General features: G+C 37.6%; 1 protein-coding gene across 2 annotated transcripts in view; it reads right to left on the reverse strand.

The window, feature by feature from the left end:
- The window catches only part of TENT2 (terminal nucleotidyltransferase 2), an 85,935-nt gene that overhangs the window by 14,820 nt on the left and 55,179 nt on the right, over positions 1-15,936 (reverse strand). For both annotated transcript variants that reach the window (XM_053587685.1, XM_053587676.1), the window contains exon 13: positions 4,101-4,237. In XM_053587685.1, the coding sequence (XP_053443660.1) occupies positions 4,101-4,237 (137 nt within the window). The remainder of the gene's footprint in view (positions 1-4,100; positions 4,238-15,936) is intronic.

A 15,936-nucleotide genomic window follows, 5' to 3' on the forward strand; every position in this document is an offset into this window, starting at 1 on the left:
ACCCCGTCACTAAAAATAGGCAAGCACTGCGGCGGGCACCTGTAGTCCCAGATACTTGAGAGGCTGAGGCAAGAGAATCGCTTGAGCCCAAGAGTTTGAGGTTGCTGTGAGCTGTGACACCATAGCACTCTAACTGAGGGTGACAAACTGAGACTTGGTCTCAAAACAAATAAATAAACAAAAACCACCAAAAACATCATCTATCCACTGGCAACTCTCAAATGGAATATCTCATAGATATTGCAATCTTAAAATGTTCAAAATCAACGATGCTCCTCTCTATTTTCTACCACACCTAAGAACAATTCCATCTTCCTACTGCTTGGGCCCAAAACTTAGACATCATCCTTGACTCCTTTCTTTCTCTCATTCCACATCTGATCTGTTATAAATCAAAATGTAAATAAAGTCTGACCACTTTGATCCACTTCCACTGCAACCATCTTCATCATTTCTCTTAGACTACTGCAATATTCTTCTAAGTAGTTCCCCTGCTTCTGGCCTTGAATACTTGCATTCTATTCTTATCCAGTAGCCAGAGTGAACCTGTTGTAACCTAGATAAGCTAAAATTTCCTTACTGAAAACTCTCCGATGTTTTCCCATATCGCCCAGAAGAAAAGCCAAACTCACCAAATTAACTAAAAGACCTTAGATGACTGGGCTTCCTGAACTTTCTGACATCATTTCCTTCTACTCTTTTCTAGTCACACTTGCCTCTCTGCTGTTCCTCTAACATGTCAGGGAAACTCCACCTCAAGGCCTTTGCGCTTGCTTTTTTTATCTGCTTAGAAAGCTCTTTTCCCACATAGCCACATAACTCTCACCTTCCACTCCACCTTTTTTCAAAGGTCACCTATTCACAATAAGACTTTACCTCACAATGCTAGATATTACATTGCAATACTACAGGTATTAAAATGCAACCCTTGGGCATCAGAACCACCTTTTTGGCTTTTGTATTATTTTTCCCCACTTACCACAATCTAATGCACTATACATTTTGTTTATTGTCTATCTCTCCATACTCCATGAAGGCAAAAAATTTTGCCTATTTTATTAACTGCTACATCCCTAGTGCATAGAAAATAGCTTGGTACATAGTATGAACTCAATGAATATTTATTGATTAAATAAAAGAAATGGGAAGAAAGAATCAGAGTAAGAAAGGAGATAAAAAATTTTAGTCTTCATATTCCTTTTTTAAAAAGATTCAGGTATTTATATTCATATTATTTTATCTTTAATTTTATAAACCAGTAGTAATGATATGTCATTAGGAATCCAAGCAATAAAAAGATTACAACCTTCTAAAGTTCCTAGAATCTACAGTATTCTGTGAGTCTATAACTTGAATTTTTCTTTTGTTAAAATAAAAAATGAGTACATTTTAATTGTGTTTTATAAAATCTCTAGTCACCTAATCCTTTTTTCCTATTTTGTTAGTTAGCTCTGTTCCCAGGCATTGTTCTAGAAGCCTGGCTTCATTTTAAGAAATTTCAGCAGCAAAGTATGAATGAAGCAGGTAAGAAAAACCAGTAGTTTTTAAATGACGGCATAAAACTCCTTCAATGTTGGCTCAGCGCCTGCAGCTCAGCAACTAGGGTGCCAGCCACATACACCGGAGCTGGAGGGTTCAAATCCAGCCCAGTCCTGCCAAACAACAATAACAACTACAACCAAAAAAAAAAAAAAAATAGCCGGGCGTTGTGTCAGGCGCCTGTAATCCCATCTCCCTGGGAAGACTGAGGCAAGAGAATCACTTAAGCTCAAGAGTTTGAGGTTGCTGGAGCCGTGATGCTACAGCACTCTACCCAGGGCAACAGCTTGAGAACCTTCTACAATGTGTATACCATACACTCGAACACTCCGTAACAAGCCCCTTATTCTTTGTCTTTCAGTAACTAGATTTTTCAAATTAAATACTTCAAAGTTCAGAAGAAATCTTTATTTCTAACAGCTGCCAGAATTCTTTTACACAGCAGTTAGCTCATTACCATGGCTACATTCTTAGCTATATTCCCTACAGTCAAATTTCTGAAAATATATCATATGAAATGACAAATGTACTATATGATGAGTTTCAAAACCTCTTCCCAAGCCTCAGCATCCTAGCCAGTATTATTTGGCCCAGAAAGCTAGCTGTCATTAATATTAAACTAACACACAAACATACACATCCACCATCTTGTTTCAGTTCAACAAAGCAGCTGATTTTTAAGATATTTATCTAGATGCTCTAATCCTCAACTATATATGGCAGACATGAATCTTTCTTCTGTGAATCATTTTTCCCCTCCACAAACATAACACAATCCCTAACTTATGTAACACAATAGATGACACAAATACAGTCTAACAATTAAGAAGGTGGTTTTGGAGTCATATTTGAAATTAAATATCAGTTCTCCCACAGGCCTAGCTGTATTTCTGTGGGTAAATTTCATGTATATGAACTCCCTAAGGTTAACAGGGAGTCACTGTGAGGATTAAATGAAATCCATAGCAATCAATTAGCACATTACAGGACACTAGGTAAACACTCACTAAACATTAGCTACTATAACTACAATGTCTTAAAAAGTAACTCTAGAATAACCTCTGAATGTTTACAGTCTCTGTATATTCCAACTCTTTAATCTTTCCTTTTCTTTATATAAATGAAGGTTCCTCTCTCTCTCTCTCTGTTTTTGTTTTTTTGCAGTTTTTGGCCAGGGCTGGGTTTGAACCCACCACCTCCGGCATATGGGGCCAACCCACTACTCTTTTGAGCCACAGGCACCGCCCAGGGTTCTTGTTGCCTGGACTTACATTCAGATCTTGATAATTTTTAATCTGGATTACTGTCATTTCATTCTTACTGAATTACTTTCCTCCAGCATTTTTCCTACTCCTTTTCTTAACCTAATTCTGTAAGTTTTAAGACATTTCAAGGATCTTTGAATCATGTCCAAGATCTCATTTTCTACTTCAAAATTATAACAAGTATTTTTCAAATATTCATTATCTGGCACTGGGCTAGGTACTGGGGACATAACTGCAAACAAAACCATCACAAAACCTGTCTGGCATAAGCTTTCCATTGAAGAATCTGAATAACATTTCTACCTATGTCTTATGTTTTGTCTCATGAGTCAGTCTCTTTAGAGCAACCTGCATCACAACACAAAAGACAAGCCCAACACTGTGATAAATCATCAGTAAGTATTATGTTTCTAGCTATCTTCTGAGAAAGATAGCTAGAAATCAGTAAGTATTATGTTTCTAGCTGTGTGATCTTCAGGAAAGTTACTTCATCTGTCCATATGTCTCACTAGTAAAATGGACATAATAATGTCACATCATAAATTACATACACTGAATGATATAATAAACATAATCTGCTTAGAACCATTTTCCCCCACCCAATAATAGCAATTTATTATTACTATTATTCCTCTCTCCAAACTTCTTCAAAGTGTTATCCTGTGCTCACCATACCCACTTCTAACTTTGTAAATTCCCAAGTCTTTTTTCTTCCTTCAGGCTTTCCAGATTGATCAGAAGAGCTGTGAAAAACCCCTAATTCAACTCTATCAGGACATAAAACTCACTTAGAAGTTCTTTTAGTTCTATCCAGCCTAATTTATACATTTTATTTGTTTCATGTTTATATACTGCCTTAAAAAAAGAAAAGACAAATTCCTTGATTTTATATATCATACTAACCCAACTCTTTATTTAGACATCAATATTAAATAGATCTTTTGTAAGTTTGTCTTAGTTGTGTTTGTCATTATGCATTTTAAGTTTCTATAAAATAGATGCTTTAAACAATACAGCACCTAATTAGGACCAACACTTAAAGCTTACATAAAATGAGGCAACTTAACATAAAATGAGATTACTACTGAACCAACTAAAACTGGACTAATTGAACTACATGTTTTTAATTAGCTAGAAGTGTGAAAATCTATTTAGTTTCTAATAATTAGTCATTATATTAAATTTTATTAACTCTACATTTCTGGACAAGTCTACAGCACTGCAATTGACAAATATAGCTTCTAACCAATTTCACAGGACTACCCAGTGAGTAAACACAGTCTGAGTTTTACTTACTCAAATTCTGTAGCATAATATTTAAGAAAGCCCAGTAAGAGGTCCCCAAGATTTGATTCATTCTTTGAGAGGTAAGGAGGAACATTACATGGAGCTTGATGTACAAGGTGCAGCTGTATAGCAGGACTAAAAGACTCCTGTCAAACAGAAAAAGGCAAAAAAATGTAAAGTCACTGAAAATCACACTAAGAAACTTCATGAATCCTGATCTAGGCAATCTGAAGAAGAAAGAAGAAATTCTCTACCTTGGCAATTTGAAAACTTAAAGATTTTCTTCCATTAAAAACTTCACCATTAATTACAAAAGGCCAGAATATCCTGAAATACTAAAATATTCTAATTCTTGTTGTGACTATATCACTCAGTAAACTAAATAAATACCTTCAGTAATAAAAGATTTTCTAACTCATAAATAAAAGCTTACTCCACATACCAAGATTCTACCCAACAACATATAGATTTCTTCATAAATGTATCTCATTTTTAATTATTTCCAAAAGGAGCTGTACTTTATGAAGGCTGTATCATGCACAAGGTATGAGCATTTTCCTCAAACGCCATAAAAGTAACTTTAATACATGAGTAGTACTGATACTAATTTTAAGATTTTTTAACATTTGGTTTTGTTCTTATATTTTGTAACTTAAAGGAAAGAGAAAATAGATATTTAACCTGAATTAAATCTGAGTAGACAAAGAAGGCAGGGAAAAGAAGGTAAGAAACATACCAACAAGCCATATTTAGCAAACTTTTACCATAACATTTATAAAAGAGAATATTATTTGCTTGTAGTGCAGGCACAAAGACATTTAGTAGAATGAATACTAATGAGTACTTATTCTTTACGCTTATGCCACTCGTTTTCGTATCTGATGGCTCCTCTTTTAACAGCAAGGTAATTTTGTATATTTCTAGCTCTGAAATATGTAAATGAACTATACAGATTTCAAAGAAATATATATCCATTAAGTTAGAAAATAATCTTTCTAAGGTAATTTGCACAACACCATCAAGAATGATTTTCTAGGCTCGGCGCCTGTGGCTCACGCAGCTAAGGCACCAGCCACATACACCTGAGCTGGCGGGTTTGAATCCAGCCTGGGCCCGCCAAACAATGATGGCTACAACCAAAAAAAAAAAAAAATAGCTGGGTGTTATGGCAGGTGCCTGTAGTCCCAGCTACTTGGGAGGCAGAGGCAGGAGAATCACTTGAGCCCAGGAGTTGGAGGTTGCTGTGAGCTGTGATGCCACAGCACCCTACCCAGGGCGACAGCTTGAGGCTCTCTCTCAGAAAAAAAAAAAAAAAAAAGATTTTCTATGCAAGGAATGGTGGCTCACACTTGTAATCCTAGCACTCTGGGAGGCCAAAAGGCAGGTGGATTGCTTGAGCTCAGGAGTTTGAGATCAGCCTGAGCAAGAGTGAGACCCCGTATCTATCAAAAATAGAAAAAATAGCCAGGGGTCATGGTGGGTGCCTGCAGTGTCATCTACTCAAGAGGCTGAGATAAGAATGATTGCTTGAGCCCACAATTTTGGGGTTACTATGAGCTATGATATTACAGCATTCTACCCAGGACAAGAGAGTGAGACTCTGTCTCAATAAAAAAAAAAAAAAAAAAAAAAAGAGAGAGAGAGAAAGAAAAAGAAAAAGAGAAAGAAAACAATTGGTTAAGGCAGCATAATGACAACTACAATTAAAGTTCCCAACTAACAGACTGACCTTGGGTTTACAGATACCAATTTATTAATAACTCCAAGCGAAAAATAAAGACTGGAGCACAGAGAAATAGGGTAGTGCATCATTTAATGCTAGTCCCAAACACCATCACTAAAAACAAAACAACAAGAAAATGAAACTATCCCTCCCCTTGCCCTCTTACCTATACTTCTATCAATAATTTTTAACTACCAAGAAGTGATTAAAAATTTATCTCAGAATAAAAATTCTGTTGTAACCAAATTCACAAAGCTGGCACTCCTAGATTTGGAACTTCTGCACACATTTCCTTCCTTCTTACTTTATTTATTTATTTTGAGACACAGTCTGATTCTATCATCCAGTCCACTGTCTGGAGTGCCATGGTTTCAGCTTAGCTCACAGCAACTGGAAACTCCTGGGTTCAAGTGATCCTCCTGCCTCAGCTTCCCAAGTAACTGGGACTATAGGCACCCATCAGAATGCCTAATTTTTCTATTTTTAGTAGAGACAGGTTCTCACTCTTGCTCAGGCTGGTCTCGAACCCGAGTTCAAGCAATCCTCCTGCCTTGGCCTCCCAGAGTGCTAGAATTATAGGTGTGAGCCACCACACCTGGCCGTCTTACATTTCTAACAGCTATAGTATTAATCACATTGTAAGACTCAAGTCTTTATTACAATTTGCAATAAAGAGTAAAGACAAAGGAAGAACAGATATGCTGTCACTTACCCTCCTTTGTCTCTTAATTGTTAGATATAAAATTTTACTTAGGGCAAGATTTTTTTTTTTTTTTTTGAGACAGGGTCTCACTCTGTCACCTGGGCTGGAGTGCAGTGGCATCATCATCATCAAACTCTTAGGCTCAAGAGATCCTCTCAAAAAGTGCTACCATGCCCAGATAACATTATTTAAAATTATAAATGTTATCTTCTGACAAATCAAAAAGGCATAAGGCACATCAAATGATAAAAAGGGTAGGTCATTTTAGTAACTGCTGCTAGGAAAACTTCTTACTAATTTTGATTCCTAGCACCTAGCTCAATAAGCATTCAATTTAAGAACTGACACTAAAAAAGAACATTTTCTTACCTGAAGTTTAAAATTGTTTGCATCTCCTTTAAAATTCGTATTTTGTTCAATAATTTAAAGAAAAAGATCAGCAATTGTGACATTAAAACTGAAGAGTTAGTTGTGAGATCTATTCTATTAAAAATGCTGAATGATCTTGGACCAACAATTTGACACTCTCCCCCGCCCCTCCTCAGCTCACTGTTTTTTCATAATATATATATATATATATATAAATAAAAAAAAGGATCACATTAAGCGTACTGCAAGAGAAAGGAAGGAGAAATCCAAACCTAAAAAGAAAAAGATTAGGATACACCTAAAAGAAGTTACAATAGGAATTCCATCTATCCTTAAGAAATCCCCAGTTATTAGTCATTCACATTACAGAAATGTCTTCAACAAAGACTTTCTTTTAAAGGGAGCTCCCCCACTATAGTTATATGTTTAAGATAGGATAGGATAAAGGGGACAGAACTTAAGCTAATCTTTTAGAAAGCACATAACGAGCAAAGCAAAAGTCAAATTTTCAGATTGAAAATTGCAAACTAAGTCCGCGGAAAAGCAATCTAACTGGATACATCTATTTCTTTAATAAACCCATTTTTTGATTACCAATATGTGTATTTATTGCTGTTTGATCATTTACATAAAGGGAAGACTTCTTTTTATTTTTTAAAGACAGAGACTTGCTCGGTTGCCCAGGCTATAAGGCAATGGTGTCATAGCTCTTTACAACCTCAAATTCCTGGGCTAAAGTGACCCTGCCGTCTCAGTCAACTCAATAGCTGGGACTGTACCACTATGCCTAACTAACTATTCTGTTTTTAATAGAGACAGGGCTATTGTTCTTGCTCAGGTTGATTTGTGAAGTCCTGAGCTCAAGCGAGGCTCCTACCTCATACTCCTAGAGTGCTAGAATTACAGGCATGAGCCACGGCACCCAGCCTGATATTTCATTTTGAGCTTCTAATAACCAAATGTGCAGAGACCTACAAATTCCTGAAAACAGTTTCAAAATGACATTTACATATTGATTTTTTTAAAGATAATATATAATTTTTCATTTCTCTTCAATCTCATCAAGTTAAAAAAGGTTAAATAGAAAAATCCCTTGAAAACATCTAAAACATTTCATGGCTTCTGCCCATACAACTGCCTACCAAAAATGGCAAAAACATCTTTTGCCAGATATTGCATGGTCACAACTAATCTGGTGATAGTCAATGTTAAAGATTGGTCATTAAGTTTCCTTTAATTTATACACGATTTTAGTAGATTTAAAAGCTTTGAAGTCAATGTAAGGATCTAAGGAAAGTAGAGGTACTATAATCAGAGCATGAGCTTCGAAGTCAGACCTGTGTTTGAAACACTGCCCTACAAGTAGCTGTACTAACTTCATCAAGTTACCTACCTTTCTCAGCTTGCTCACTTATAAGAAAATAGTACTCATAAGATTGGAATAAAGATTATTATTTTGTATATGCCAGGCAATGATCATTATTCCTCTCTAACCTTGGCCTGATAATAGTTAACTATAACCTCAAACTCCTGGGCTCAAGGGAATCTCCCACCTCAGCCTCCCCAGGAGCTGGGACCCACAGGTACACGCCATCATGTTGGGTTAATTTTTTTTTTGTTTATTGTAGAGATGGCATCTTGCTATATTGCTCAGGCTAGTCTTGAACTCCTGGCCTCTAGCAATCTTTCTACCGTAGGTCTCTCAAAAGTGCTGAGATTATAGGCATAAGCCAATGTGGCCAGCCTAGATAACTGATTAATTCCTTGAACATGTTATATGCATTTTAAAACAGAAAGAAGTTGCTATATGCATGTGTGTACAATCTTTTCCAGGTATCCTGGCAGGGAGGTGGTATAACTGATTCCAGGGCCCCCATGGATGCTATAGTTCCTTATATATAAAATTATACAATATTTGCACTTATATCCTCCAATATACTTTAAATCATCTCTATATTATTTATAATACAACGTAAACGCTATGTGAATATTTGTTACACTGTATTTTTATTTGTTTTTTGTTGTTGTACTATTTATTTTTATTTCTTATTTTCCCCAAATATTTCTGATCCATGTTTGCTTGAATCTAAGAATGTGTAACTCATGGATATGGAAGGCCAACTATATATATACAGGCATTTCTTGTTTTATTGTCCTTGGCTTTGTGGATATTGCATTTTTCTTTTTACAAATTAAAGGTGTATGGAAACCCTCTATCAAGCAAGTCTATTAGCACCATTATTTCAACAACATGTGCTCACTTTGTGTCTCTGAGTCACATTTTGGTAATTCTCATAATATTCTAATTTTTTTTGAGACAGAGTCTTGCTTTGTTGTCCTTGGTAGAGTGCGCTGGGGTCGTAGCTCACAGCAACCTCAGACTCTTGGGCTCTAGGGATCCTCTTGTCTCAGCCTCTCAAGTAACTGGGACTATAGGTGCCCACCACAACACCCGGCTATTTTTTAGAGATAGTGTCTCGCTCTGGCGTGGGCTGGTCTCGAACCCATGAGCTCGGGCAATCCACCCACCTAGGCCTCCCAGACTGCTAAGAGCACTGCACCTGGCCCCCAAATATTTTTATTACTTTTATTTCTGTTATGGTGGTCTGTGATCAGTAACCTTTGATAGTACTATTGTAATTGCTTTGGATGCCACAAACTGCATCTATGTAAGATGGCAAACTTAATACTTTCTTTTTTTTTTTTTTTTTCTTTTGGCCGGGGCTAGGTTTGAACCCGCCACCTCCAGCATATGGGACCGGCGCCCTACTCCTTGAGATGGCAAACTTAATAAATGTTGTATATTCTGACTGTTCCACCAACCAGCTGTTCCCCATCTCTTCCTCTCTTCAGAACTTCCTATTTCTTAAGACACAATATTGAAATCAGTGTGATTAATAACCCTACAATGGCCTCTAAATATGCAAGTGAAAGGAAAAGTCACACATCTTTCACTTTAAATCAAAAGTGAGAAAGGACTACACTTAGTGAGGAAGGCATACAGAAAGCCAACATAGCCTGAAAGCTAAGCCTCTTAAATCTACTAGCCAAGATGTTAACACAAAGGAAAGGTTCTCGAAGAAAATTACAAGCGTTACTCCAGTGAATACATAAATATTAAGAAGGAGAAAGAGTTGTATTGCTGATATGGGGAAAGTTTTTAGTGGTCTGGATAGCTATGTGACATTCCCTTAAGATAGTGGATCTCAACCTTCCTAATGCCGCAAACCTTTAATACAGCCCAAAAGGGTCGCGACCCACAGGTTGAGAACCCCTCCCTTAAGACAAAAAGCTAATCCAGAGCTAGGTCCTGACTCTTTTCAATTAACTGAAGACTAAGACATGCTGAGGAAGCTGCAGAAGAAAAGTTAGCACAGGTTGGTTATAAGCATTAAGGAAAAAAAGCTATTTCCACAACATAAAATCTCAAGGTGAAACAGAAAGTACCGATGTAGAACTTGCAGTAAATTGTGCAGAAAACCTAGTTAAGGTAACACATGAAAGTGGCAACACTAAACAACAGACTTTCAGTGTAGACGAAACAGTTTTCTTTTGGAAGATGCCATCTAGGACACTCACAGCTAAAGAGAAGAAGTCCACGCCTGTCAAAGGACAGGCTAACTCTCTCTTAGGTGTTAATGCAGCTGGTGATTTTAAGCTGAAGCCAATGCTCATTTACCATTCTGAAAACCCTAAGGCCCTTAAAAATTATGCTAAATCTACTCAGCCTCTGCTCTAGAAATGAAGCAAAGCCCAGATGACAGCACACCTATTTGCAGAATGGTTTACTAAATATTTTAAAATCCACTGTGGAGACTCACTGCTCAGAAAGATTCCTTTCAAAATATAACTGCCCATTTACAGGGCAGCCAGTCACTCAAGAGCTCTGATGAAGATGTAAAAGGACATTAATGGTATTTTCATGCATGTTAACACAACATCCATTCTGTGGTCAACAGATCAAGGAGTCATTTCAATTTTCAAGTTTAAGAAATATATTTTGGGCCGGGTGCAGTAGCTCACTCCTGTAATTCTAGCACTTTGTGAGGCCAAGGCGGGTAGACTGCTTGAGCTCAGGAGTTCAAAACCAGCCTGAGAAGAGCAAGACCCTGTCTCTACTAAAAATAGAAAAACTATGTTTTTAGTGGCACATACCTATAGTCCCACTTACTCAGGCGGCTGAGGGAAGAGAATTGCTCAAGCCCAAGAGGCTGAGGTTGCTGTGAGGTATGATGCCAGAGCACTCTACCCAGGGTGACAGAGTGAGACTCTGTCTGAGGAAAAAAAAAAAAAAAAAGGAAAATAGTTTATATATTCTGGAAGGCCATAGCTGCCATATGACAGATCTAAGCAAAGTCAATTGAAAATGTTCTGGAAAGGGTTTCCCTTCTAGATGCCATTAAGAACATTCATGATTCATAGGAAGAGGCCAAAATGACATTAAAAAGAGTCTGAAAGAAGTTGATTCCATCCCTTATAGATGACTCTGAGGGGCGTAAGACTTCAGTGGAAGAAGGAACTGAATATGGGTGAAAACAGCAAGTCAGAATTAGAAGTGGAACCTGAATGTAAGACTGAATTGCTGCAGGAAGGAAAAGCAGAGAGAGGGAAGGAGGAGGGCGGGGCCTTGGTGTGTGCCACACCTTCTGGGGGCAAGACATGATTGCAAGAGGGACTTTACCTAACAAATGCAATCAGTCTAACCTGGCTTATTGTACCCTTAATGAATCCCCCAACAATAAAAAAAAAAAAAAGACTGAATTGCTGCAATCTTATGATACAACTTTAATGGATAAAGGTCTGCTTCTTATGTATGAGCTAAGAAAGTACTTTCCTGGCACAGAATCTAGGGCTGGTGAAGATGTTGTAAACACTGTTGAAATGACAGCAAAGTATTTAGAATATCATACGTGTGAAAACTTAATTGATAAAGCAGCAGCCAGGTTAAGACTGACTCCAATTTTGACAAGAGTTCTACTTTGGGTAGGATCTATCTCTCTTGTGAAAGGAGGACTGAATCAATGTGGCAAACTTCATTACTGTCTTGCCACACCCCAACCTTTAGCAACCACCACATGGATCTGTCAATAACTGTAAACATTGAGACAAGACGCTCCACCAGCAAAAAGATTATGACTTAAACTGAAGGCTCAGCTGATAATTAGCATTGGTTAGTTATAAAGCATTTAAATAAATTAAAATCTTTAAATAAACTATACATACTGTTTTTTCAGATATATTGCCACTGCGTACTTAATAGGCTATAGGTTAGTATAAATATAACTTTACATGCACTGGGAAACCAAAAAGTTCGTGACTCACTTCATTACAGTGGTCTAAAATCAAACCCACAGTATCTTGGTATGGCTGTACAGTTATGTGTCACTTAATGACAGGGGTACAGTCTGACAAATTCTTTGCTAGGCAATTTCACCACCGTGTGAACATCACAGAGTGCACTTACACAAACCTAGATGGTGCAGCCTACTACACTAGGCTAAATGGCTTAGCTGCTCCTAGCCTACAAATCTGTACAGCATATTATTGTGCTGAATACTGTAGGCAACTCTAACACAATAGTAAGTTATCTGTCCATCTAAATACAGAAAAGGTCTAGAAAAAATATAGTATAAAAGATAAAAAATGGTACACCTGTATAGGGTACTTACCACAAACGGTGCTTACAGGACTGGAAGTTGCTCTGGATGAGTCAGTGATCAAGTGGTAAGTGAATATGGAAGGCCCAAGACATTACCATACACTATTGCAGACTTTCTAGGGCACGCTAGACTACACTAAATCTATTTTTTAGAAATTGATTTTCTTTCTGCCAAGTGTGGTGGCTCATGCCTATAATCCCAGCACTTTGGGAGGCTGAAGGTGGGGGAAAAAACTAGCTGGGTGTCATGGCGGGTACCTGTAGTCCCAGCTGCTTGGGAGGCTGAGTACCTTGGAGTACTATGAGCTATGATGCCATAGCACTCTATCCAGGACAACAGTCACTCTTTAAAAAAAAAAAAAAAATTATTTTTCTTTATTCAATGATAAATAAATCTTAGCTTACTGTAACTTTTTTTTTTTTTTTTTTTTTTTTGAGACAGTCTCACTGTCACCCAGGCCAGAGTGCCATGGCATCAGCCTAGCTCATTGTTCAAGTGATTGATCCTCCTGCCTCAGCCTCTCAAATAGCTGGGTTACAGACATGCACCACAATGTCTGGCTAAAAGTTTTCTATTTTTAGTAGAGACAGGGGTCTCACTTTGTTTAGGTTAATCTTGAAACTCTTGACCTCAAGAAATCCATCTTGGTCTTCCAGAGTGCCAGGATTATAGGTGTGAGCCACCCCCGCCATACTGTAATGTTTTTACTTTATAAACTTTAAATTTTTTAAACTTTTGACTTTTTTGTAATGACACCTGGCTTAAAACACACATTATACAGCTATACACAAATATATTCTTTCCTTATTTCCGTATCTATAGAGTTCTTTCTTATTATTTAACTTTTAACTTTTGTGAAAAACTAAAACTCAAATACACACATTGTCCTAGGCCTACACGGGGACAGGATGATCACCAGCACTGCCTCCTACCCCCGCATCTTGTCTCACTGGAAGGTCTTCAGGAAAAATAACATATGTGGAACTGTCATCTCCTATGATAACAATGTCTTCTTCTGGAATACCTCCTAAAGGACCTGCCTGCCTATGGCTGGTTTTTTTTTTTCTTGTTGGGTTTTGGTTTTTGAAACAAGGTCTCCATCACCCAGACAAAAGTGGAGTGAAATGATCATAACTCTTTGCAGCCTCAAACTCCTAAGTTCAAATGATCTCCTGGACCTCATCAGCCCCCCAAGTATCTGGGACAACAGGCATATGCAACCATATCTGGCTAATTTTACTTATTTCTTTCAGAGACAAGGTGTCACTAGGTTGCCCAGGCTAGTCTAAAATTCTTGGCCTCAAGCAATCCTCCTGCTTCGGCCTCCTATGAAGCTGGGATTACTGAGCTGGAGGTGAACCATCATGCCAAGCTACAAGGCTGTTTTACAGTTATTTTTAAATAAGTAGGAGTACATTCTAAAACAATGATGAAAGTACAGTATAGTACATGATGACTGAAAAAAAAGTACAGTATAGAAAAAACTATGCAAAAGAAACTTTTGAGCTCCATTATAAACTAATGGGACTGTTGTCATGTATGTGATCTGTCAACGACCAAAACATCATTACACACCACCTATGTATGTATATATATGCAAATTTTAAGGTGTTTTTAACATGTAACTACACAAAAGGGCTCTACAGTCTTAGAATTCTTTATTTCACAAAATAAAATAAATAAGAGTTATTTTCTTACATCTCTATTCTACTAAAACAAATGGCTTCCTAGAGTATTAAGATACTGTTAAGGAAACAAGTAACTAAAAAATGTAAGTTATCTTTCTTCTTTTTTTCTCTTTTTTGTGACAGTCTTTGTCACCTTCACTAGAGTGTCTTAGCATCACAGCTCACAGCAACCTCAAACTCTTGGACTCAAGCGATCCTCCTGCCTCAAGCCTCCTGACTAGCTGGGACTACAGGCACCCACCACAACGCCCAGCTATTTTCAGAGATGGGGTTTTGCTCTTATTCAGACTGGTCTCGAACTCCTGAGCTCAGGCAATCTACCCACCTTGGCCTCCCAGAGGGCTAGGATTACAGGCGTGAAATAACTGTACCTAACGTAAATCTCATAATAATACGCTTACATTAAAATAAAGATCCCTTCAAATTTAAGATCCCTTATAAATTTAAGCTTTCTCAGCTTCATTTAACTCAAAGGTAAATATCCTGCCCTCCATCACTGTACGTAGTTTTCTTTGTTTGTTTTTGAGACAGAGCTTCAAGCTGTCGCCCTGGGTAGAGTGCTGTGGCATCACAGCTCACAGCAACCTCCAACTCCTGAGCTTAAGCAATTCTCTTGCCTCAGCCTCCCAAGTAGCTAGGACTACAGACGCCTGCCACAAGGCCTGGCTATTTTTGATTGTAGTTGTCATTGTTGTTTGGCTGGCTCAGAATCCGCCAGCCCTGGTATATGTGGCTGGTGCCTTAGCCGTTTGAGCTACAGGCGCTGAACCACTTTACATAATTTTTAAGTCAATAAAAATTAAGTAGTAATAATCAATAATTCCATACTGTAATATAGCTTTTAAAGAAGTTTATAGCCTTTTATCCCGTTCTTTCACATTCAGTATCACAACTGAACTGAAATGTTCCAATTTTTTCACATTTTAAAAATCTTTTATCATAAATTTTGAGAAAATATAAAAATGCCTAAAAAGAGCATAATATAGTGGGCAACAAATGTATTCTATTCCAAAACTGTTTTCTCTTATTTTCAAAATAAAAATCCTACTTTAACTACATTAGAGAAGATCAACACTTAAAACAGCAGTTCTCAACCTGTGGGTCACGACCCACAGGACAGGGTTGTGGCATTAGGAAGGTTGAGAACCACTGACTTAAAAGAAGTTTGTAATTTCCTTTGCAAAGTTTTCCCATTACTATAAAATTTTAAGTCATTCCCAAACATTTTTATGTAAGTTGAAATTGTGCCATATCTGTCTCCTTTAAAGAAAGGTATATCTATATAGGAACTTCAGATATACACAAATAAAAAGTAATAAGCAATAGAAATTAGAATAAATGATATGGGGCGGCGCCTGTGGCTCAGTGAGCAGGGCGCCGGCCCCATATACCGAGGGTGGTGGGTTCAAACCCAGCCCCAGCCAAACTGCAACAAAAAAATAGCCGGGCATTGTGGCGGGTGCCTGTAGTCCCAGCTACTCGGGAGGCTGAGGCAGGAGAATCACCTAAGCCCAGGAGTTGGAGGTTGCTGTGAGCTGTGTGACGCCATGGCACTCTACCGAAGGCAATAAAGTGAAACTGTCTCTACAAAAAAAAAAAAAGAATAAATGATATGTTGATGAACATTACTGTAACCTTGCCTTCCCCCAAGAAATACAGTATATTGGAAAAAATACCAGTACCGCTTGGATCAATCATATAA

This window comes from Nycticebus coucang, chromosome 1 (assembly GCF_027406575.1).
Source record: "Nycticebus coucang isolate mNycCou1 chromosome 1, mNycCou1.pri, whole genome shotgun sequence".
NCBI lineage: Eukaryota > Metazoa > Chordata > Mammalia > Primates > Lorisidae > Nycticebus > Nycticebus coucang.